This window comes from Eupeodes corollae, chromosome 1, assembly GCF_945859685.1.
Source record: "Eupeodes corollae chromosome 1, idEupCoro1.1, whole genome shotgun sequence".
In the NCBI taxonomy this organism is placed as follows: domain Eukaryota; kingdom Metazoa; phylum Arthropoda; class Insecta; order Diptera; family Syrphidae; genus Eupeodes; species Eupeodes corollae.
In genome coordinates, this window is record NC_079147.1 from 116,014,885 (window position 1) to 116,037,872 (window position 22,988).

General features: G+C 31.5%; 1 protein-coding gene across 4 annotated transcripts; it reads right to left on the minus strand.

Moving 5' to 3' along the window:
* Positions 1 to 2,072: 2,072 nt before the first annotated feature.
* Positions 2,073 to 22,593, minus strand: LOC129953744 (uncharacterized). Of its 4 annotated transcripts, none has more exons than XM_056067158.1 (8): positions 22,281 to 22,593; positions 11,575 to 11,727; positions 11,428 to 11,520; positions 11,222 to 11,371; positions 10,976 to 11,159; positions 9,818 to 9,931; positions 2,578 to 3,454; positions 2,073 to 2,420 (listed from the first exon to the last, which is right to left on the minus strand). In XM_056067158.1, exons 1-7 carry the CDS (start codon positions 22,284 to 22,286, stop codon positions 2,721 to 2,723), a joined length of 1,434 nt encoding a protein of 477 aa, XP_055923133.1. In that variant the 5' UTR covers positions 22,287 to 22,593; the 3' UTR covers positions 2,073 to 2,420; positions 2,578 to 2,720. The 4 variants fall into 4 exon arrangements, with proteins under 4 accessions (XP_055923133.1, XP_055923132.1, XP_055923131.1 ...); XM_056067157.1 differs by having other exon boundaries at positions 9,725 to 9,931; XM_056067156.1 differs by having other exon boundaries at positions 2,578 to 3,475; positions 9,725 to 9,931.
* Positions 22,594 to 22,988: the final 395 nt, after the last annotated feature.

Sequence of the window (22,988 nt, forward strand, 5' to 3'; positions counted from 1 at the left end):
TTTACTGTTCAAAACATGGTTGATTTTTATCTTGAAAACAGACAAAATTGTATGCTATCTTTATTGATTTCAAAGCGACTTTTGATAGTATAGATCTGAGATCACTTTTTTCAAATTAAGTATGCTAGGAATTTCATCGAAAGTTCTGAATGTTTTAAAAAATATGTATTTGTATGAAAATATTTTGTCGGCAGTTTGGGATGGAGAGAAAATGTCAGGATGGTTCCAAACTTTTAGTGGGGTCCGACAAGAATGCTTATTGTCTCCTTTGCTATTTGCACTATACATAAATGATATAGTGGATGCCTTGCCAAACGGGATTCGGTTTGCAGGACTAACAATGAAATGTTTTTTATGTTCCGATGACTTATTATTATTAGCTGACAAACTGGAAAGCCTACAGCTTATGATAAACAAACTAAGTATATATTGTGAAAGGTGGAATTTGGTGATAAACGGAAAAGTCTAAAGTAATGATTTTCAAAAATGGTATAGGTAGGCATTGTAGGAATGAGAAATGGGTCTTAAATGGAGAAAACTTAGAAGTTGTTGATGAATATAACTACCTTGGCATGATAGTCACATCCAACTTTAAAAAAAAATAAGCACTTCCATTTAAAATTTAAACAATGAATGGCTGCTATAAATTAAACTTGGAAATCCCTATTTAAAAACAGAAAAGTTGCACATAGCGTTAAGATCAAAGTATTCGAAGCTGATGTAAGCTCAATAATGACTTTTGGCTCTCAAGTATGTTGATATTAACAGTATGATCTGGTGCAAAAATTGCAACGGTTTTTCCTTACTTACTTACCACAGACAACTCCCAATTATGTGATTTCTCTTGAAACCGGACTGCCACCGGTATATATCTCTTTACTTTAAGTATGCACTTCGAGTATGTTATGAGAGTTCTTTCATTTAATGACAACCGTCTACCAAAGAATCTTGCAAAACACACCATACAAAAAATTATCAGTTTAAAAAATGGGAGGATATATTCTTGTTGTGTAAGATATCTCTGGAATCTTTAGATATTTTTAATGTATCTCTTAAGGAAAAATTAAAAAAAACATTTTAGAATTAATAGATGCTCGAATACGATCAGATCTAATAGAGGAAGCCAAGGGGTCATCGTGTCGATCTTTATACCCAAAACTTTAGTATAATTATTTCACCGATGATTTGAGCTTGTTTGAAATTTTCCGTGTCAGAGGAAGGCTACTCAATTTGAATTATAGACCTTACTTTAACGACCGAAGAACATTTTGCTCCTTGTGTAGCCTGCAAGAGCAGGAAACGTCATATCACTTTTTATCTGTGTGTCCCTTTTTAAAAGAATTGAGATTTGTATAATTTCAAAAAATAATATTTAATAAAGCAGAGTCGATATGTGTCCTAAATGGAGAAAACTGGAAAATACTTTCCCAATATTGCATTAAAACTATAAAGTATAGAAAAGATTATGTTGACGATTGACAAATTTTATAAAACTTTTTTTTTTGTATTTTCCTTAAATGCATTGCATATATTCAATAAAGATCCATTTTTGTTTGAACAATTTATGAACATTTGAATTAACATTGTAATGTAAATTAACTTATGTAAATCTCGTATCATAGCATATATAATTTAAAATCACTTTTGTATAATATATTTTAGTTTAAAAAAGAAAATTATGTAATTTTTATTTAATCTTTTTAAAGTTTTTTTTGTAAATTTAAACATTTTAAACATAAGTTGGCATCTGGCAGACGGTTTAAACCAAGGCCAAATTCTATTTATTATATTTATAAACATTAATTGTAAATTTTATATTTTGAACAGAAATAAATTATTCTATTCTATTCTATAATCCTGCTAAAATGCCAACCTTTTAGATTAATAATTCAAAGGTCACTTGCCGTGCTTTTGGAATTTGGAATTCTTGCTCTTGGCATTTTTTCAAATTAGTGCACTCCTTTTAAATTTAACTTTTAAGAAATTTGAAAATTGATAAACTTTATTATGCAATAAGGTGGAAATGTTAACTAAAGTTAAAATATTCATCCAATCAAAAAAAAACACAAAACTAAGCATAAATACAAAATATTTATTTCTTCTTAAATTTACATTCATTGCACTTAAAATTAACAAAAAAAAAAATTCTTTCACTATTAACAAAAAACAATGTGCAGTTAAAAATAGATTATCTACATACTGCACTTTTCCTTAGTGTAACTTAAACTACTTATGTAAGCACTATTGTGACAATCACTTTTTATATGCAAACATTTGTCCTTTTTCAAAAGTGTATTCGTCTCACATTCGCAACTTAGAAAGCCGATCTACTAAGCTTTTCAAGGTTGTTTTGATGCCACAGATTAAAATTAATATAATTCATTATGCTATCACCAGATGATCAATTCAGTAATATTCATCTGGAAAAGAAAGCACATAAAGTTTTTATCTCAATTAAAATTAAGAAATTTTAATAAAAAATAAATAAATATTATTATATCTGTCAAAATAAAAATTTGTAAACCCATGAAAAGTGTCTACTTTTTATTATTTGAAGAAAGGATTTATCATACTTACTATAATGCATACTTTATCACATTATTGTAGATTTTGTTTATAGTTTAAATTAAAGACTGTGAATAATATAATAAATAGTTCATGCAAATCATCCCTGACTATGAAATGGGTCCTTTGTGTTGTTGTTGTTTGATGTTCGTAAATTACATCAACATATTTCGATTAAACATGTCGGCATTTCGTATCTGAGAATTCCTGAGATATTCGAACTTTCTTAGATTTTGCCTCGAGTCACGTCTTCGTTCGAATTGAGTGTCGATTCTGTTTTCCACCGGATTAAAGTATGTGTACTGTTGTGCTTTTGACTGATGGGAGTGACTTGGACCTAATGATGTGGGTGGGGATGATCGATACGGGTCAATGTTTACTTTATAACTTGTAGACTTGACTATGTTCTTTAGGACACCACCGCGAGAACTGGAGGAAGGAGGATAGGAGGATTGTATGGTGTTGTCATGATGTGGATTGGGGTAAGAGTATCCTTCGGCCTGATTTGATGAGGGGGAAGCAGTGTCCTTGTTTCTGTGAGCCATTTGGCGGTAAATATCAGATGGGTTTTTATTTTCAATGTTAGAGTGTATTTTGTGTGGAAGCGGTGGCCCGTAGGCTGCCGTTATTGTTTCTACATGCGATACAGACTCGAGTTGTCTCAACGGTGGTATATCGTACTGATTGAAGTCATTAGGTGGATCTGAGTACGTGTAGCCATCGTGTTGGCCTTTTTCTATAGTTACTGATGTTTTGGTAATTTCTTTGTGTTTATTTTTGGCAGGAAGTAATTGAAGAATTTCCTGTAGGGATTCTGCTGCCTTGCGTACTTCTTTTTCGGAAAGTTTCGTATGTCGTCCGTAAATATTGAATGCGTCTGAATGTTGTCCTGTGTATGGAATAATATGTTCTATTGGTGTTTAAGTTTAATGCTTTCAATTTTGTTAAATGAGTGTAAGTATAGCTGTATTTACATTTCGCTTTATTTTGTTTATGTGATAAGGGTTTTGTACTTTTCTTGAACGTAGTAGTTATATAAATATTTACATACCAGCATTATTTATTAATTCTCTTTATTAATATGTATGTATATATGTATGTACAATCAGGAAACTACATTTCATACTGTTAACAACGTTTGAATTGTCGTGACACATTCATGGACCTTGTTTTATTTACATAAAGGATCATTGACTCCTTGGTTATTATTTTTGAAAAATCAATAGCTATGTATATAGAATTACTGGAAGAGCGGGAATCAATAGAATAAAATGTCAACTATAATTCTATTGGGTTCAGTGGGTATTATACTATAGATAATATTATAAAATATAATAATACTTTTGAATTAATCATGAATTACATGGTTGGCATATACAAAATTACTAATATTTCTTGAGAATATAAATTTTTTAAATATTTTTACCTTACTTCTTTATAGTCTCGACCACTTTGTTATGCATACATATATTAAATTACAAAGTCAAACTTCATTTGTTAAAACTTGATGTTTAAAAAACTTCAAATCAATACGTACATATAAAACATTCCTATACACTTTTTGCCATAATGGAGACCTTAAGCAAATTAAATTCAAAACAAAAGCTTACCAGGGCATTGTTGCTTGTATCTTTTTTCATATGGTTAAAGACATTTTTGACTTCCTACTCACTGCTGACATAGAATCTATGTAGACGTTTTAGTTTGAATACCTTACGACATGTAAGTAATTTGAGTTCATCAACTTTAATCCTTATTATTTCCTCTGTATATACCATTACAATAAATTTACATAATATTTCTGTTTCTTAAAATTACATCAAACAGGAAGATAATAATTGCATGCAACATAAAGTTAAGTTAAACAGTATTATTTAGATCCGAAGTTCGATGAAGTGTTTAAGGTTACAAAATTATTATTTTAATGAAAGAGTCTTGATGATTATATCTTCCTATATTGGCTCAAATTACTTCTGGTTCTAAAATTTATCATTTGCGGCGAAAACCTGATTCTTAGTTAAACAATATTTCTATTTTATTCTTATAAGCAATTAAGCTACCTGTTGCTTGTATACAGATAAATTTAGTGCTATATGTCGATTCATGCCCTTTTATTGTTTTTATTAATTGAGATTACATACTAAACAAGGACCTGCAGCCTGCAAATAACTCAATTTATTTATTAAGCAGGCGTTAAATATAAAAAAAAATTAAATATGTACATACATACAAATATTTTAATTTTCTGCAACAAAATGTTGAACACGTATGTGTTCAACACAATACATAATTTAAAACTTGAAACTTTAAAATGGCCAATTTTTTGACAAAGTACTAGTCTCTAAAACTCGGTTTATTGATAAATTAGAACTCGATTGAGTTCTAACTTATTTCTTCATCAAGTTCACAAGCCAAAGAACTCAGAACTTTGATTTATTAGACCCTCAAATTTTAGGGGTCCAGGTACTTAAAACTCGGTTACATGCCAGGTTTAGTATGTTTTTCTGTTTAAGAAGGCTTAATTTGTAGATATATTGTGGTATATGATTGACTTCCAAAACCCACAAAAATTTGTACACATGTGAAATAATAAAATATTTTTAGAAAATACATAAAAATGGACATGATTATTATGTACAAATAATTTTAAATTACACAAAAGTTAGACAAAATCCAATAATGCGCGAAAACACAATTTTTATTTCGAATAAAGTCCATCCAAATAAAATAATCCATATCCTAAATTAAATGTCCGCTCCAGACCAAAACTGACCGATTATATTTAATTTTGTTTGTAAAATGTCCGCCATCCAAGAAGTGTGATAGGATGGACCGGGCAAACGCAAACAAAAAGACTGCGATGTATACTACGGTACGGCGACTGCTACCGAGAACAAAGACAGCGTCTATTTGGATGTGGATTTGTTGTTAGAACTAGACTCAGGCAAAAGGTCTTGAGTTTCAACAGTGTGAGAAAGATGAAGACAACAAAGACATATTCTTCGAGCTCTTGGACAAGACATATGAGCAGTGCCCTGGCTATGACATTAAAATTGTCTTAGGAGATTTGAATGCCAAGCTAGCAAGGGAAGTCATCTTTGGTTAGAGCTGAAAGTAATTTGGTGATAGCGCTCTTAAGAAAATTGTTTATCCGAACGACGGCTACGGATATACCGGTCCAAGCCAAAACAAGGAAGTAATGTGAGAAGTTTCGACGTTAGACGGCTACAATCGCAAGAGACTGCCATGTCCTTTTTCAATCGAGTCTCTAGTAATCTCTTAAGGACTCCTATGCTGCCTGCATTAAGCATTGAAAACCAGTGGCAACATTGCCTTGCAGCCATCAGAGATCCTCTGAAGTGCTAGGTTTCACACGACCACAAAAAACAGCAAAACCCCTGGTTTGACGACGAACGCTCAAAGTTATATAACGGCGATGACGAACCGAATTCCGTTGTAAGGGAGATAGAACCACTCAACCTCAGCGACGCAGATCAACAATTCCGCCTACCCGGCCTGGACGAAGTGAAGATAGCTATATCTGAACTGAAGTCAAACAAAGCTGCTGGAGCTGACGGAATCGCTGCCAAACTATTAAAAGCAGCAGGTGATGACTTTGTAGGGAGCATGCACCAACATATGATCGGAAGAAACCATGCCCGATGAGTGGAATCCTGAAAGGACCTTATCAGTGTGGCTTCAAAACAAAACGTCACCATGGACAGCTATAACTTCAAGGTACTTAAGGACTTTGTCTACCTAGGCTCCATCATTAACACAGACAACAACACCAGCGCTGAACTCAGCACTCTTGCAAATCGCTGCTTCTTTGGACTTAGAAGGCAATTGAGAAGTAAAGTCCTCTATCGAGCATCTTAAATCACCATCTATAAGACACTCATCATCCCGGTTCTCATTTATGACGCTGAGGCCTGGACCCTGTTAAAGAAATATCAGAACGTCTTAGGATACTTCAAGAGAAAAATTCGTCCGGTGATTTTTGGTCATATACGCATAGATGGAGAATGGAGGAGAAGATATAACGACGAACTGTACGGGCTGTACAGCGACACTGACCTAGTTAGCAGAATTAAAGTCCAACGGCTTAGATGGCTGCGTCATGTAGAGCGAATGGACATCAACGGTCCAGCCTGGAAGGTCTTGAAGATAATCCCGAGGGACGGCGCAGTAGAGGACGACCGCGACTCAGGCGGGTAAAGACCTCAACCAACTTGTCGTTCGAAACTGGAGACTGCTGGCTAGGGACCTAGCTGGCTGGAGACGCATGTTGGTTGAGGCCCAGGCGTGGAATCGGCTAAGGTGATTTTTGATTGTCACCTTTGTGATCATAAAAAGTGATCAAACAAATTTTTGCGTCTGTGTAAGGTGATCACCAAATTTTGTTTAGAATTTGGTATCACTTTAGAAGAAATTCACTGACGTTTGTTACAATTTCAGTGGTTGTATTCAAAAACCGATCTGAAGCTATCCGGATAAGTTTGTGTTGTTGTAATACTATGTAAGAACACAGTTGTTGCAATAACAACTCAAAGGAATCTGAAAATTGTTTAGATGCGGATAGCATATGTGAATCATTCGCAAACGTGGGCGTTTATTAAAAACGTGAATTCACGGTAGCCACCACCTCCAAGAAAATTTAAAGTCACGGCTAATCGACGAATAGGGGGAATGTGTGTTGACCGCATTCCAGCTGACAAATCCAGAACCGGTAGGATATGTAAAAATGTTTCCTTATTCAATCGAAATAAGCAACTATAAATAAAAATCAATTTCCAATGAAAGTGACAACTGAAGAGCTGTCACCAGAAAAAGTCACCAAATCGTGATTGTCACCGGTGACTATCACCTTACACAGACCGAATTTGGTGATTGTGACTGTCACCTATCACAAATCACCTTACCCGATTCCACCCCAGGTCCACCCCGGACTGTAACGCCACCATAAGTAAGTAAGTAAGTTGTAAAATTTCAGAATTTTGAGTAAGAACTATTTACGGGGTACGTCAAAAATATAGCAAAAAACACGTTGAAATTCACTCCCATTTAACCGAGATCTAAAACTCCTAGAAATTAAGAATGATTTTAAACTGAACTGAATTCCACAGACATGATTAGATGTGAGGAAATACTCGAGTTCTAAATATTTTTTAAATTAAGTTCCATAGATAAACCGAGAATTACTAGATCGAGTTATTATTTTATTTTAGAACTTCGTCAATAAATTGGCCATTAAGTTCTTCAAAAACCAAAAAATATATATATCTACTATGTACAAAAACAAATTGATTTTTTTTTAATATCATGAGAAGACATTTGAATCGTTTGAGTTTTTCTTCGTTGTTTTTATGATGGGCAAATTTGTAAGTAAGTTATTTATTTTAAGCCGATGTCCTTTGTGTTATTTACTTTAATGAGATACATCTTGCGTTTAATATTTTGTACTAAATTAGATTATCGGATAACTTCATTCGAAGCTTTTATTAAAATGTCAACAACATTGTGGTTTTAATCGGTTTTTTAATTGGTTCGCCTTAAAATCAAGCAAAATATTAAAAACCATTGTTTGAGATAAAAAATATTAAAATTATAAATTACACATTTTCGACTTAGCTATTTAATATGCTTTCATTTGATTGGTGGGAATATAATGTTGCTTAAAACTTTACCCTTCTCCATAATTTTATGTTTTTTTTTGCATTATAAAAACATCATTCATTTTTGTAACGGGTTATCCATATTGCGGTTTTAAAAGCATTGTGCTGGAATTCGACGAAGATGGAACGAAGGTTTTGGTCATAAGATAACCGATTTGTGTGTCTGTTATTGAAGACTTGGAGAATATGTGTATTCAACGAAACAATGCCACATGCCACACAACTCAAACAAATATGGCAGGAGACAATTAATGGCCGCGTAATTTCTCGTAGTGGCGATATCAATTGGATACCAAAACCATGCAATTTAACACCGCTGTACTTTTTTTTGTGGGGCTGCGTGAAAGATCATATTTATGCAGATAAACCTTTATCTCTTCTTAAAAACCAATATTCATCAAGTTATGGCTGAGATACCCCGCAATAAGTGTCGAAATGTCGTCGAAAACTACCTCAAAATAATTGATGATTGCAAAAATTCGCGTGGTGGTAATTTAAATGATGTTGTGTTTCAAATGTCAACGTTTAAAATATAAAAAAAATAATTAAAAAGAAATATCTTTAAAAAAATATGTTATTTGTGTTTTATTTACGTTTACTTTTGAAACCACAAAATGGATAACTCTGTATGATAAAAATGTCATTTATAAATTATAAATTCTATAACAGAAAAATAGTCAACAATTTTAAAGTAAAAGTTTTACTACATGGAAACATACTTTTCCAATTCCCATCAATATTACCACACTGATCTTGTTTTCAAATCAAAACATATTAATTGCGCAATTGCTGATTCCTCATCATCGTTTTTGTGTATGAATATTAAATTTCTTAAGTCATCAGCTAAAAGTCTGAATTCAATACCACATACAAGTTTTACAATGACAACAACTACTAACGTCAGCGTTAAACGTGAGCAGCACTTTCTTGTTTATACTTTCACTTTCGTCGTTAACTATTTTGAAAAAAAAAATACAAAAATATACAACTAGTAAATTTTTATCGATGAGTATTGCGGGTCTTAGCTTTCTACAAACGTGAGACACTGATAATCACGTAAAACGGTTAGATACACTCAAGTCGCCCTTAAGATGAAGATACAAACTAAAAATTAAAGTGATGTTTAATTTATATTTTCTTTTATCTACATTTTTATGCGATAGACATTGCGAGCTCCGAAAACCTGTCTAACTGCAGGCCACATGACGGAAGCTTTAATTTAAAGCATTGCATCTGAGAAGGTGATGCAGTTCAATGAATTGAATCATTGATCGTTTAATTCAGTGCGTGATAATGGATGAAATTGATGTTTGCATAAATTAATATATATGTACAAGTATTTATGCATATTATGTACAAAAATATGGTCACAATGGTATGTTATACGTTTTAGTAGTCCATATGATTCCATGGGATTTATTTACAACTTGACTTTTTATAATGTACAGAAGCCAAGTTAATAGTTAGTATGAATTCTTACGTACCACCACCGTCTTCATATGATGGACCATATTTGGATGGCAAATAGTTATTGGATGGTGCTTCAAATGATGCATGATTTGAAAATGGGGCTCCACCTGAGTAGCTCTGTGGTGGCAGGTATTGCTGGTGTGTGCCACCGCCAAATGATGGTGGCTTAGATGGTGGTCCATAGTTGTGATGACCGGGAGGTATTTCGTATGTTGTAATAGCTGAAAGTAGGAAAAGTATAAATTTGTGAATTTTTAAACTTGATGAAGTATCGTTTAGTCAGAACTGAGGAATCTCTAATGTATAGTTGCCAATTGGTTAAATAACATAATTGATTCAATTCGTTCGAGACTTTTGTATATATAAATGGATAAAATATGTATGTATGTGTGCATGTCTGTGTAGATTGACGTAATAACGTTGCCGTTGGTTTAAAAGCCAGTTGTGTTTAAAAATGAAAGTTGTCTTGCAATTTATTCGGTCGTTGGACTCAATACCGTAATACTGGTCCATTCGGTTCCAATGAGGCAGTTAGTTGTATCTGTTGTAATGATTGCCGTCATATGTCAACTGTATCTATTTTTCTTGATGCTTGTTTTTTGACTTCCTTCCGCTTTGCAACACGTTTGCGTTGTACACAATGTATGTCTACTGTTGCTGTGAATTATTTCTTGTTTTGTGATGATTAAAAAAGAGCTGGGTTTTTAAATTGCAATAGCGGAATAATTAAATGTTTTTAAATATATTTGCTTGTGTGCTTTTTTTAATTACATTTTTTCAATCAAAAGAGTATGATTAATATACCACAGATAAAGTCCAAGTCTAACTATGTACCTACATATTGACAAAAAAATTAAGTGTTGCTATTAGTTAAGAAATAATTCTCGTATACACGTCATATGCATATATTTATATATTATTTAATTAATGATTGTTTTGGTAGTTTGGTAGTTTGGCGAAAAATTTACTTGTTGGGAGTTATTAACCACAATGCAAACAAGACTGTGGTGTTTCTTTGGCGGTACTATTCTGAACCTTAGTTTTCTACAGACATGAAAACATGATTTTCTCAATAAATGTTTGACTAAATGCAGTAGTTACTTAAACTACAAAATGTTTGACAATTTTTCCTTAAATATCTGGGACTTATTTCTCATGTGTCTTAAACCTTTTTATCTCAATATCTTATTGGGATCATATAACGAGCTAAGCAGTAGCTAAATATTATTAAACATTTATTTTTATGAAAAAACGAGGTTACTAACTTTCTGAATGAACAACAGGTCCTTGACCATGGCCTCCACCAGAAGAACCGCCCGATAAGCTGCTTAATTTAAACAAAGGATGAGATGACTGTCCATGGCCTTGCGGGGGAGTAGGAGATAATTGTGCAGAATTGATGATATTCTTGCCGACATCTGTAACTTTGTCACCAGAAGCTGCTACCAACTAAAAATATATTGACATATTTCAAGTAAAATGTTTATGACCATAATTGTATATGTACTTACCTTACCACCCGCACTTAGTACATAACCACTGCCTTTAATAAGTTGTCCTTTAAGAGCAGTTACTCCTCCAGTGATTGCTTTTACAGCTTGGAAGATCGTATTGAGAACTGATTTTTTTAATGACCATGGATCAAATTCTACGGAATTCGTCTGAAAATTTGAAATAAATAACTACAAATGATTTTCTATCAAATGTATGTACTCACATGTTCATTATCAATTGACTTATAGCCACTACTTCCTCCAGAACTTCCAGATGCTATTGACGCTGAGGCTTTACTTATACTAGCTAATAGTCCCTAAAAAAAAACTTAAACATGATTGTTATAATTCGTTTTATTGATTATACTTACGGATTTAATATGCGTCACTAAATCAATGCTTCCAGATCTTTTTGTTATTTGTGGATCACTTTCCGCTAATTCACTATCATCACTTTGATTTGAGTCTTCTGAGGGATATGTATGGCATAATAGTGGAAGTATGATAAGAAGTATGTAGATTTGCTATACAAAAAAATAAAATATAATGATCACTTACATTATCGATTTTATAAAGCATAATTATTATTATCTATTAAATAAATTTAGTAAGAAGCTGATGTACATATGTTATTTAATAAATTAGTTAGGTGGCTCAAAAACTTCTTACAACTCTTAAACATTTTTGCGTGTGGACCTACAGTTTGTATATCAAATCCGTACGGCTAACTTAAGAATCACTTTAATTTCAAGAGACCGAACATATGAAAAAAACAACAGGTAAAGACTGAACCCAAGACCTGACATAAGAGTCCTACGCATTAAGCATCACACCACAAGAACTATTGGGACTCTTTGAAATATCGAAAATATGTACAGAACATTCTTGCAGGTATTTTCGACGAAATCTGAGCAGAATAGTTCCACGGCCCATGGATACAAAGTTGCTTACTGTTTCTATGTCCTGGTATTTATGATTTAAAGTAAGTATATGAAAAACAACAGTGCAGTTATATACAAAACGACCAATTCTGCAGCAATAAAAAAATCAGTGCGTTTAATATACTGCTATTGGAAATTACAAAACATATACAAACTAATTAATTAACGTTCAAGTTTATGACTTACCAAAAGATAAGCTTAAGCACAAATAAGTTTATAAGAAAAGTCTTTATTATATTGCCATATGGAAAATTGATTTCGCTTGTTCATTTATGTTAGAAAGATATCTATCCAAAATTGGTAATTGTCCAGATCAGCCACCATCATCAAAATTCGTTTTTAAATACAGGTAATCAAATTACACAATTGAGAGATTTTTCAAATTGAATAAAAGTTGAATCTCTTCATTGACAAATAATTCCATGAAGTGTAAAGCTAGCCTATTTGCATTAAACAGAGCGAAAAATTAGGTACAGGTATATGCACCTTATTTTACCTAAAAGTACATTTCTGCTTGACTTGTTTAATTTTTCGTTTATGAAGACGAAGTTGGAATTTGCAATCGAACAATCAAATGAAGTATTCATATACAATATTAAAGATTTTCATAGAAATTTAGGCATGTATCATTTATGCAATAGATTTTATCGATTCATTGATATATTCATAAACTGTTGAGTTTCCTAGCAAATCTAAATAAGTGAACATAAAATAGTTTGAATTTTCATGATAACAATAATAGTGAATATGTATACACATGTAAACTACCATAAAATGAAAAGCAACATCATGTTTCATATAATAAATCTTTAAAGGGTGACTCACAATATTTTATCATCATACAGTCTATTTTATTTTCACCCAATAATAATTTTAAAATATATTTAAAGTCCCATTACTTCAAAGCATAGCTTCATTTTTGAAATGTTTGGCAATTTTTTTATTTTTCACAAACGTTTATAACTTTTATTTAAATTGACTTTACATTTAATCAGTGTTTATTTTACTCTTCTCATTTTATTTGCCCGTTGCATTGCATGCTATTTTTAACTTCCCATGAGAAGTTATTGTAATCGCTCCGATTTGTCGAATTGAGTAATTGGTTTAAAAGCAATTTTATTTTTTTAAAAAACATTGTTGAAAGTAAATTGTTTACATAAATCCAACAGAACAGTCTATTTTTCATAAAAAAAATAAATTAAAATCAACAAAAAATAGTACGCAAATTTGGTAAAAATTGATATTCGGTTCTCGATATCTGGTGAATAACAGAAGATATTGACTTCAAATTAGTTTTATTTATAAAATTTGTACTTGTTAATATGTATAAGAAATACAATTTCTTAAGAAATGCTTCTAAAATTGGTAAGAAATGGTTTTCGACTACAATTCTCGTTGCCAAAAACAGATTTCGAAATCAAAATTTTAAATAATGTGCAATAAATTGTTGGTAATTTTTAAATTTTTAGGAATAATTCAACAGACAACTCTTTTAGAAAAATTCGAAAATCAACAAATGTTTAACCAAGACAAATCGACAGACGGGATGGAAGTTATCAGTGTCGTTCGCATTCCTGCCTCTTTTTGTTTTTTTGTATAGTAAGAAAATTAACTAGTTTGTAAATCTTTGACATATGACAAATACATTTTAATTATTGGATTTTATAAGACCTGAAGCATGATAAAATACGATTTTAAAAATGTGTTCCAAATGCAATTTATTCCTTATAGTCTTTCTTAGTTTCCACGTTTCCTTGTCAATGACTTGTCAACACACAAATCTGCTGGATCGGATGGCATACCCTCCGATTTCTGCTCTAGCGATATAGTCGGTTGCATTGCTCGCTAGCGCTTATAAGAATGTTCACCTCGTACTGTCAGGTGCAGAGATTAGTTCCTTAGCCGTACTTCGCCACTACGAAATTCCTTACCACCGATATCCAAGAATTGAAAACCAAATTGCACCAACCCTCTTTCCCTTTCCAACAAAAATCCTTGCTTATTATATTTAAACAAAATTATAACAACAAAAAACATTAAGCTAATGAATTGTTAACATAAGTCCCCGTCATTGTAGCAAATTAAGATTATTAATTTTTTATTATTGAATTTTTAAACATGAAACACCAAATAGTTCTGAAGAAGAGGTATAAGTAAGTAACTAAGTAAGTTATATTATTTATTTCACTTTATCCATACATTAAATTGTTTCTTATATTTTTATGATTTGATTCAGTTCTTATAGAATTAGTAATAATTTAACAAAAGAAGAGGTATATGCGCTTTTAAGGCTGGTATCAAATGTATCAAAAGAGTTTTGTTTCAAGTAAATATAATTAAAATTATACAAAATGTAATTAAATTTATATAAAACAATAATAAGAATCTGGATTTTTTAAAAAAAAACCTACTTATGAGGGTAAGTATCTGTGGTGTGATGGTTATTGCGCGTACGTGTACGTCTTTCATGCCAGAAGTAGAGTTTATTCCCTGCCAGCTTTTTTTTTAAACGGATATTGTTGCGTAACTCAACAGCGAATCAAGACTTTTAATCAGGGGATGGGGGTGCTGTGTGGTTTTCACACACGTAACATAAAGGAGGCTCACAAAATTTAAATAAAATAATGTGTATCTTAACCTTACATTTACACATTTCAAGGGCTAAAGTGACAACTTGAATTATTAGATTACTTCTAAACACTGTTATCCAGCAAGATACGGCCTAATTATTTTTATTTCGAAGGCTTCCTCCATATGAAAGCATTCCCAGATTTCAAAATATGACATACTCAAGAGCTAAATTACAAAAGTTTACATTCTTGTTGGTGTTTTTAAAGATGCGAAAAATGCAACAAAAATATAGAAACAAAACCCCAGAAAATGAGACAGTTTGCAGAAAAATGTGATCTTTTTTCGCAGGAAAATAAAACAGAAACTGGTATGAATTTTCTGAAGTATTTTATTACTATCGTTATCAAATCTCAATTGAATTGAAATTACTGTTTAAATCTCAGTTTTAGAGCATCGAAAGCTAATTCACTTTAAAAGGTAGATTCCTTTATTTTTTTAAGATCTTAAACAAAAAATCAATTTTGAAAAAACAAAACACTTTAAGAAAGCCTTAAACTTTTTATGTGCAGGTTTCAAGAATAGACAATTTAATGTAAAATTGGTAATTTCTTATTCAAGGTTTCTTCTTAGAACTTGAATATTTGCTCTTTCTCTCAAAAAAGATCTTATGGTAGTATTTGAAAGCATTACTAAATTCATTCTAAATTCTAAAATGTGTGAAAATTAAGATTTTAGTTGTTTTTGACAGCAAACAACTATTTAGTGAATACCATTAAATTACTGATAAATCTTTATATGTAATATTTACTTAAACAACTTAACTGTATGAGGTTCTTTATGGCTTACATATTATATATATGGCGCCCTCCCCTGGATTGTCTATTGGTCAATAGGTCTGGATTTCATATCACATTGCTTAGTTAAAGTTATTACTTTTAACAACAAAGTTTAAAGCAGTAAAATATAGATATAGCAAATAAATAATTAAAAATGTTAGGGGGTCATATCCATTAACGCAAACAGAAACTTTTGAATTTTAGGGAATTTGTAAGCAAATAAAATAAAAGTTTTCTCCCAGATAAGGGTCATGAACCCCTACGACCCCCTCATGGACCTACCTATTGTAAATTGTGCACAAAAATTCCCACTCATGATTTATAACTGGCTCTAAAGTTATAAAACGAATAAGCACGAAAATCAATAGAATACATGACCAACAATTTGTTTTTTAAAATTTTAAAATATTGTTAAATGTAGAGAAAATAAATCGTTTTTAGACAAAATGCTAATACGGATAAACACAAATTAAATTGACATTTTGATAGTCTTATCAAAATAGCTACGCTTCTGAAATAAAATTAAAATGCAAGCAATTCCTACGTTTTTATTTATTTTGTAAATAAACATAAATTGAAGTATATACGTAAGTTAAGTTCTTTTAGATCGTATAACTACATATATACGACTTCAGAAGACATGACTACCTACATAGTTTTATATGCACATGAAAAGTGAATTTTGTTTGCTTGAAGTATTCAGTTGAGAAAGTTTATTTTCTCGCAGAAGATGTTGTCTTATTTACTTGATATCAATTTGCAAAGCCAATATTTGAACGATGAAAAGTTTTAACCTAATAATGTATTCTTGTAGCATAATCCAAGTCACCAACGGATTTTGTTACTAACATAATAAAATAATGTGCTTGTTCGGGGTATCAATTTGTTTACACTTCTTCTAGGTTTCGCTTTAAAAGAAACGTTTGACAAATTGCCAACAGTGAAATAAGAATTTCATCTTCATTAGGAATGGAGAAAAGATTGTATTTAAGGTAAAAGTTAGAAGATTCAGATAAAAACATTTCACTAAGGAAGAGCTAAAAACAATAATAATAAAATATTTACCGCTGTTAAAAACTAGACCTAGGTTAAATTAGTTAATAATTTTATTTCGAAATTTGTATGTTTTCTGGAATTGTACGTTTAGTTTTTTTACGAAGACATTTTCAAAAGCTAAGCCCTCCTCTGAAATGCTGTAGAATGTGCAAGAAAATGGACCAACTCAACCAACTTGGCGTGTGGAACTTAAGACAGCTAGGAAGATACCGAGCTGGCTGGAGGCGTATATTGATTGAGGCCCAGATCGTTCCGGACTGTAGTGTCACCTTAAGTAAGTAAATGTAAATAAAGCACAAGTATTGTTCGAACTCTGTTGGGGTCAAACTGACTTCCATGTATGTAGATGTAGTGAAGCCATATGCTTGTCTTCAATCGTTCTTGCACCTCCCCGTGGTGGCTCCCGAGAACAAGTTAGAGAAATCAGTGAAGTTAGATGATGAATGATACTGATCAATTTATAGTTACTGAAAAAGGAACTACTTTGAATTGCTCTGAGTAAATTCTCAACTGTGAGCGAACGCAAGAAGCTATTGTTTAATTTCTTCCTAAGAATTGATCTTGCGAAAGATGGTTAACACAGGACTGTCATCCTTCTTCTGGGCCAGAGGTTAACTTACTGATACAAATTATGCAAAACTAGAAATATCAATAAATATACAAATCGATTTAATATAAGTCGTCGATATTTCATATAAGTTTAAAAATAAGTCTGAAGTTTAATTAAAAATCATTTTTAAAATTGATGTACATTGTAGATAAGCTCGGCGGATTGCATCCCACAAGAAGCCGGGCGACCACTTCTAGGGTTATCTTCCCTAGATGTCCCTTCATCAAAAACTTAATTATTATACCACTGTAGATGTGGTACCACGGGATATGTTGTAGCCCCATGGTTGATTCCAGGAACATATGTGGAATGGCCTCCTTGTGATAGTATCGTGGTGGCTGTGATTTATCCTATGCATACTGTATTGGTTTTTTATTACTCAAAAAATCAATATATAGATAGACTAATCCAATGCCAAAGGTTAAGAAAGAGATGAATTTGTTATGTCTCAGTAGCTTATAAAGAGGAACTCACTCGAAGCATTTCGCCAAATAAGAGAGAGTAAGTCTTTGAGTAAATCATTTTTGTTAATAATTCTGTGTTCGAACTCTGTGCCTACAGTTATGGTTTTCCATAAGTAATGACAAAATCTAAACTGTCATCGTTAAATACATAAGATAAAACATAAAATAAATAAATAATGTTAAGAGTAAAACATCGCTAACCTTTGTCCAGCTTTAAAGATCTATTCTTTGATTAAATGAACTTTTTTCGTGTACATTATAGCGTCTATTTTATACTAGTTTGCATGCATTTTGAAATATATAAACTGCCACCCAATATAATTAAAAACACGCATGATTTTAACTAGATGTTTGTAAACTAATTGTTATAATTGTACAACATGATGCAAAGTATAAATAAATAAAAAAGTCAAAAAAAATATTTTGGTTTTATCACGATAATTGTTTACCATTTATCTACAAGAAACTGTTTTATTTTTACTCAGTTTGACAATGCAACAAGCATTTTATATATGTATATGCAATTATTTTTTAAAGCAATTATAAGTAGCGTGTGTAACAGTTACGAATTTTTTAATTTCCGAAGAGTATTAGAGAATAATTTAAGACTCATAGGCTTGACGATTTTTAAGATAATATTATTTTACAATTTGCTATACATGAAGACGTAATGAATGGCTTCACATATGCGCGATTTATTGGACTATTTACTTTTGTCACAGTGTTACATATTATGTAACACCTAACTCAAAGGTTTAATAAATTTCATTTTAATCAACCTTATATATATAAAGAAATGTAATTTCTTCAGCTAACGTGTTCAGGACATAACTATTTCATGGAATAAGAATTTTTCAGGCTCAAACTAACGCATATTTTAAGCATTTGTTTCTTAAGACGCGCTTCTTAGATTTGTTTATATTTCTTGAAAAAGCAAGCTTTCCAAAACAGATCATTACAAAATACGATAATTTATTTAATTTAAATATTTGAACCGTAAAATTTAATTTCAATTTGATTTATTTCTAAGATAAAATTTAACATCTTTTTTATGTCTTAAGATTTTATATTTTTGAATAATAAATTTAAAACAAATATGCAAAGGTACAAAATTGCCAACCCTTTTATTTTATATCAGTAATGAGTGTATAAGTTTCATTCCTCTATTTTCAGAAATTGGTAACAAAGTTTTCTTTAAAAGTTCATAACTTTGGAAACGTATTTCAATTTCATAGACTCTTGAAGAGTTAACCTTCCATTTAAGTAATTGAATCCATAAATAGTTTTTGTAGAAAGAACAACATATGAATTGTGCAATTAAAATGTTTATTTAAAGACAAGGTATAGTTCATGCATCTTATAAATAAAAGGAAAAATTGCTTAGTTTCATGTAGAATCCGCTTAAGTATTTTGAATAACTTGATATTGGTTAGCTGATTTCTTCATTATAAGATTTCGGTTTTGGATAGTAACATAGTTTAAATTAAAAGTAGGTTTTCTTTATTCGTATTTTGTTTGATTTGGTGGACTTCCTTAAAAAGCTATTAACAAATACACGCAGTTCTTTTAAATATATACAAAAACTGGTTAGAGCTGGATCAAATTTACTATCATTGAGTTTGTTTTTAATTTAGTTAAGATATCGGCTTCTTACGCAATATTTCGTAGCTTAAGAAAAACTAATATGTATAAAAATTACATTTGATTACTTAAGAAATAATATTACTTCGATTTTGTTTAACTGTTTGAAGTAATGTATTTACAAGAACTGTTGCTGGCAGAGCAAACCAAAAATTAATGCTTTTTATATTTAAGTCAGTCTTAATTCCTTAACAAATATGTGTAGTGATGTAATGTAAGCAACACCAAATCGGAAACATACATAAGCTGCAACTAACCTGGTCTCAACTCTACTCAAAATAGTATTGCCCAATTAGAAAGAAAAAATGAAAGAGTGCTTCTCAAATGAAACGTTCAGAACTGACACACAATTTTAGGTACCCTCTTTTCTTGTCATGAAAAAAATGAATGGGTTGCAGCCGTAATTCACTAGACTTTTGATCAATATAAGCACTTAAAAATGTAAAAGTACCGGTCCTTGTAATTTTTAAGTACTGGCTTGTATCAGTACTTGGTTTTTATTGGTATTTCAGCAGATAATGAAAACTCTTTTTTTTTACCAAGAAGTGGTCGTCCATGCGTCGCTCGAACGAACGCAAAAGTAAAAGCTGTGCGTGAACAAATTCGTAGGAATCCTCTCCGAAAGCTGAAGATCATGTCCAGAGAATTTGATATATCCGCCAGATCCATGTCAAGGATGATCCGAGATGATCTTCACATGAAAGCCTATTGTCGAGCAACAGGACATGTTATAACTCCAAGTCTTACAAAAATAAGACTTGAAAGAAGCAAAAAGCGGGAATGGACATACAAATAACTTGTTTACGGATGAAAAAATCTTCAAAATAGAAGAAGTTTATAATAAACAAAATGATAAGATTTATGGGACGCCATCCAAAGAAGCCAAAAAAGTTGTTCCAAGTGTTCAGCGCTTCAGTAATGGTTTAGTGGGGGGTTTCCCATAAAGGTGAAACATCACTGCACTTTTGTGAAAAAGGCGTGAAAACTGTTGCAAAAGTGTATGAGAGAATGTTCTCGAGGGTGTTGTTAAGAGATTAACAAATACTCTCTTCAACGGGGAAAGATGGGCCTTCCAACAAGACTCTGCTCCAGAACACAAGGCCAAAACGACAAAAGGGTGGCATAAAACAAATATTCCCGATTTTATTGCAGCTGCAAATTGGCAGTCGGTTAGTCCAGATTTGAATCCATTGGATTACAGTTTGTGGTCCAAACTGGAGAACATGGCCTGTAAGAAATTTGGGTAGCCTAAAACTGCTTTATTAAAAGCAGCGTCATCGGTATCCATCGACACAGTGCGTGTCGCTATAGACCAATGGCCACAACGTTTGAAAGCCTGCATTAAGGCTAAAGGGAGCCATTTTGAGTAAAACTTTTTTTTCTTAAAACTAATATTATGATCTAATTAAAAAAAAATGATGTTATGAAATATACTATGTTCTTTTTACTGCGCTCTTAAAATGTAACAGAACTTATGGCTGAACAGGTACATATTTTTGCCACTTTATTATTGTTTAAAAACTAAAAATTTATAAAAATATATCAAATTGAAAACAACGAAAGAAATGAATTCACTCCAATTTCCTGTGATTTCAACGTAAACAGGCTAACGTTAACTTTGTAAAAGTTTATCTTAGTATACATTATTTGTAAGAATACGTGAATAAAGGTAGAATATATAGAAATATTAAATAAATTAGTTATTTCGTATTTTTCTGATTTACAATCAGAAGATTTATTTTGATATTTAATTAATGGATTTTAATTTTATTGTAAAAACGAAGGTATGTCATTAATGATGCACAACTGTAGTAGCCTTATGGCCGCCCGGGTAACGGTTGCAGCACCATATCCATTTTATGAAATTGTCCATGAAAAAATAGTACATTTATACGGATCTCTTTAATAACTTCACAAATCCCATCTTTAAGGAATGAATCCTATTGAATGGAGCATTAACATTGACCTTTACTTTCAATCGGTGTGAATATCGATGATAAAGGTCAATACACTTTTTTTGCAAAGCCGTGATGCTGTATTGCTTCTGTGGCACGTAGTAGCAAATATTTGTGATAATATTTAATAATTTAAATGCAATTTTTTGTCAAATGCCAAAAATAAATACAGCTCGAAATGTGAAGTTGAAAGAACCTCCTATTGAAAAACCCTATATTTATCCATAATGACTCCCAACAGAAAAACGTTGTTAGTGTCGGTATTCAGTCCTTTAAAATATAACAATTAAATGTTGACCTTTTTTTAATGAAAATTGTGATTTAAATGACGATTAATGCTCATCAGCAAAATACAGAACAAAATTTATGTTCAATCAGTCACCTACAACTTTAAATCCCCACACTTGCATTTTTCCGGTATCGAATTTTGGCTAGGCGCGTGACCTTAACTTCTATTAACACAAAACGAAATAAGTTTGAATCGATACACGGGTACTTTACTTTCGATTTCACTTGAAATATTTTTAGTTTAAATTACATCGATGGGAGCTTCTTGAATATTAATTGCATTTCTATCGAATCAATGAGCCATGTACCAATATATTTAAAATTAAGCAAACAAGACGTTAATATTTACAAAAATTACTTCCGATTCCAAGTCTTCTCAACAACATATTTTCTTTCATCACAGCCAACATGTACATAAAATAAAGAAGTCAAATGAACATATTTCACATATAGCAACATATGTAGGTATGTACCTACAATACAATTGTAAGGTATACAAAAGAAATTAATAAGTAAGTAACACACACACTGTGTTTCCTTTGTAACGGTACATTGCTATCGGAAGGAAGTAAAGTGCGATCACTTTCACTGGATTGTAACACATCGATGAGTTCTTCGTCCAACGTTTTTTTAAATTTAAATACTTAAGCACTCAACCGCCTGTCTTAATGCTTCTTATATGTGCACAGGTCAATATTAACACGTTAAAACTTACCTTCATATCTAAGTTTTGACTTGAATGCTTAAAGTTCGTTTTAGTTGTTGTTTTTTTTTTAGTTTTTACAATGAATTGAAAAATTCCTAAATCACAGAATTCAACTTATTCATTTGTTACACCGCACTAACACGTGATTGCGAAATAATTAGGTATTTTAAAATTATTCAAGAGTATAAAGAAGTTATTAATGTGTGATGCATTCGGTAATACGCTTTCTTACTTCTCGCGAAAATCAATATTAAGATCCCGATGGTTTTTTATTAACACACAAATTTCTCTTTTAACATTTCTCATGTGAATGCGGCAACTGCTAAAGATCGTTTGTATCAATGTTTTTGAGTGAATCTTGGTTTTAAATGAAATACAATCTCTTGAGGCATGGAACTAAAAAAATTTACAAATTTCGGATGTGTGCTCTCTTTTTACATTACTTCTTCTTAACAGTGCGGTGCAGCTTATTAGGCCTAAAATCATCAAGGTGCAGAATTGCCTTTGCTAGCAATTGAATGTCTTAAATCTTGACTTAATTGGAAAAAAAAATAGTAAAATACTAAAACTAACCTGTTTTGTGTGTCTATCAAACAATATAATTTATTAAAAAAGTAAATTTTAAATGAAATCAATATACACGCATAGAAAATCATTTCGGGAACGAGTCCAAAATATTATTGAAAAATTTAGGTTATTTAACCCCGGTCATTACTT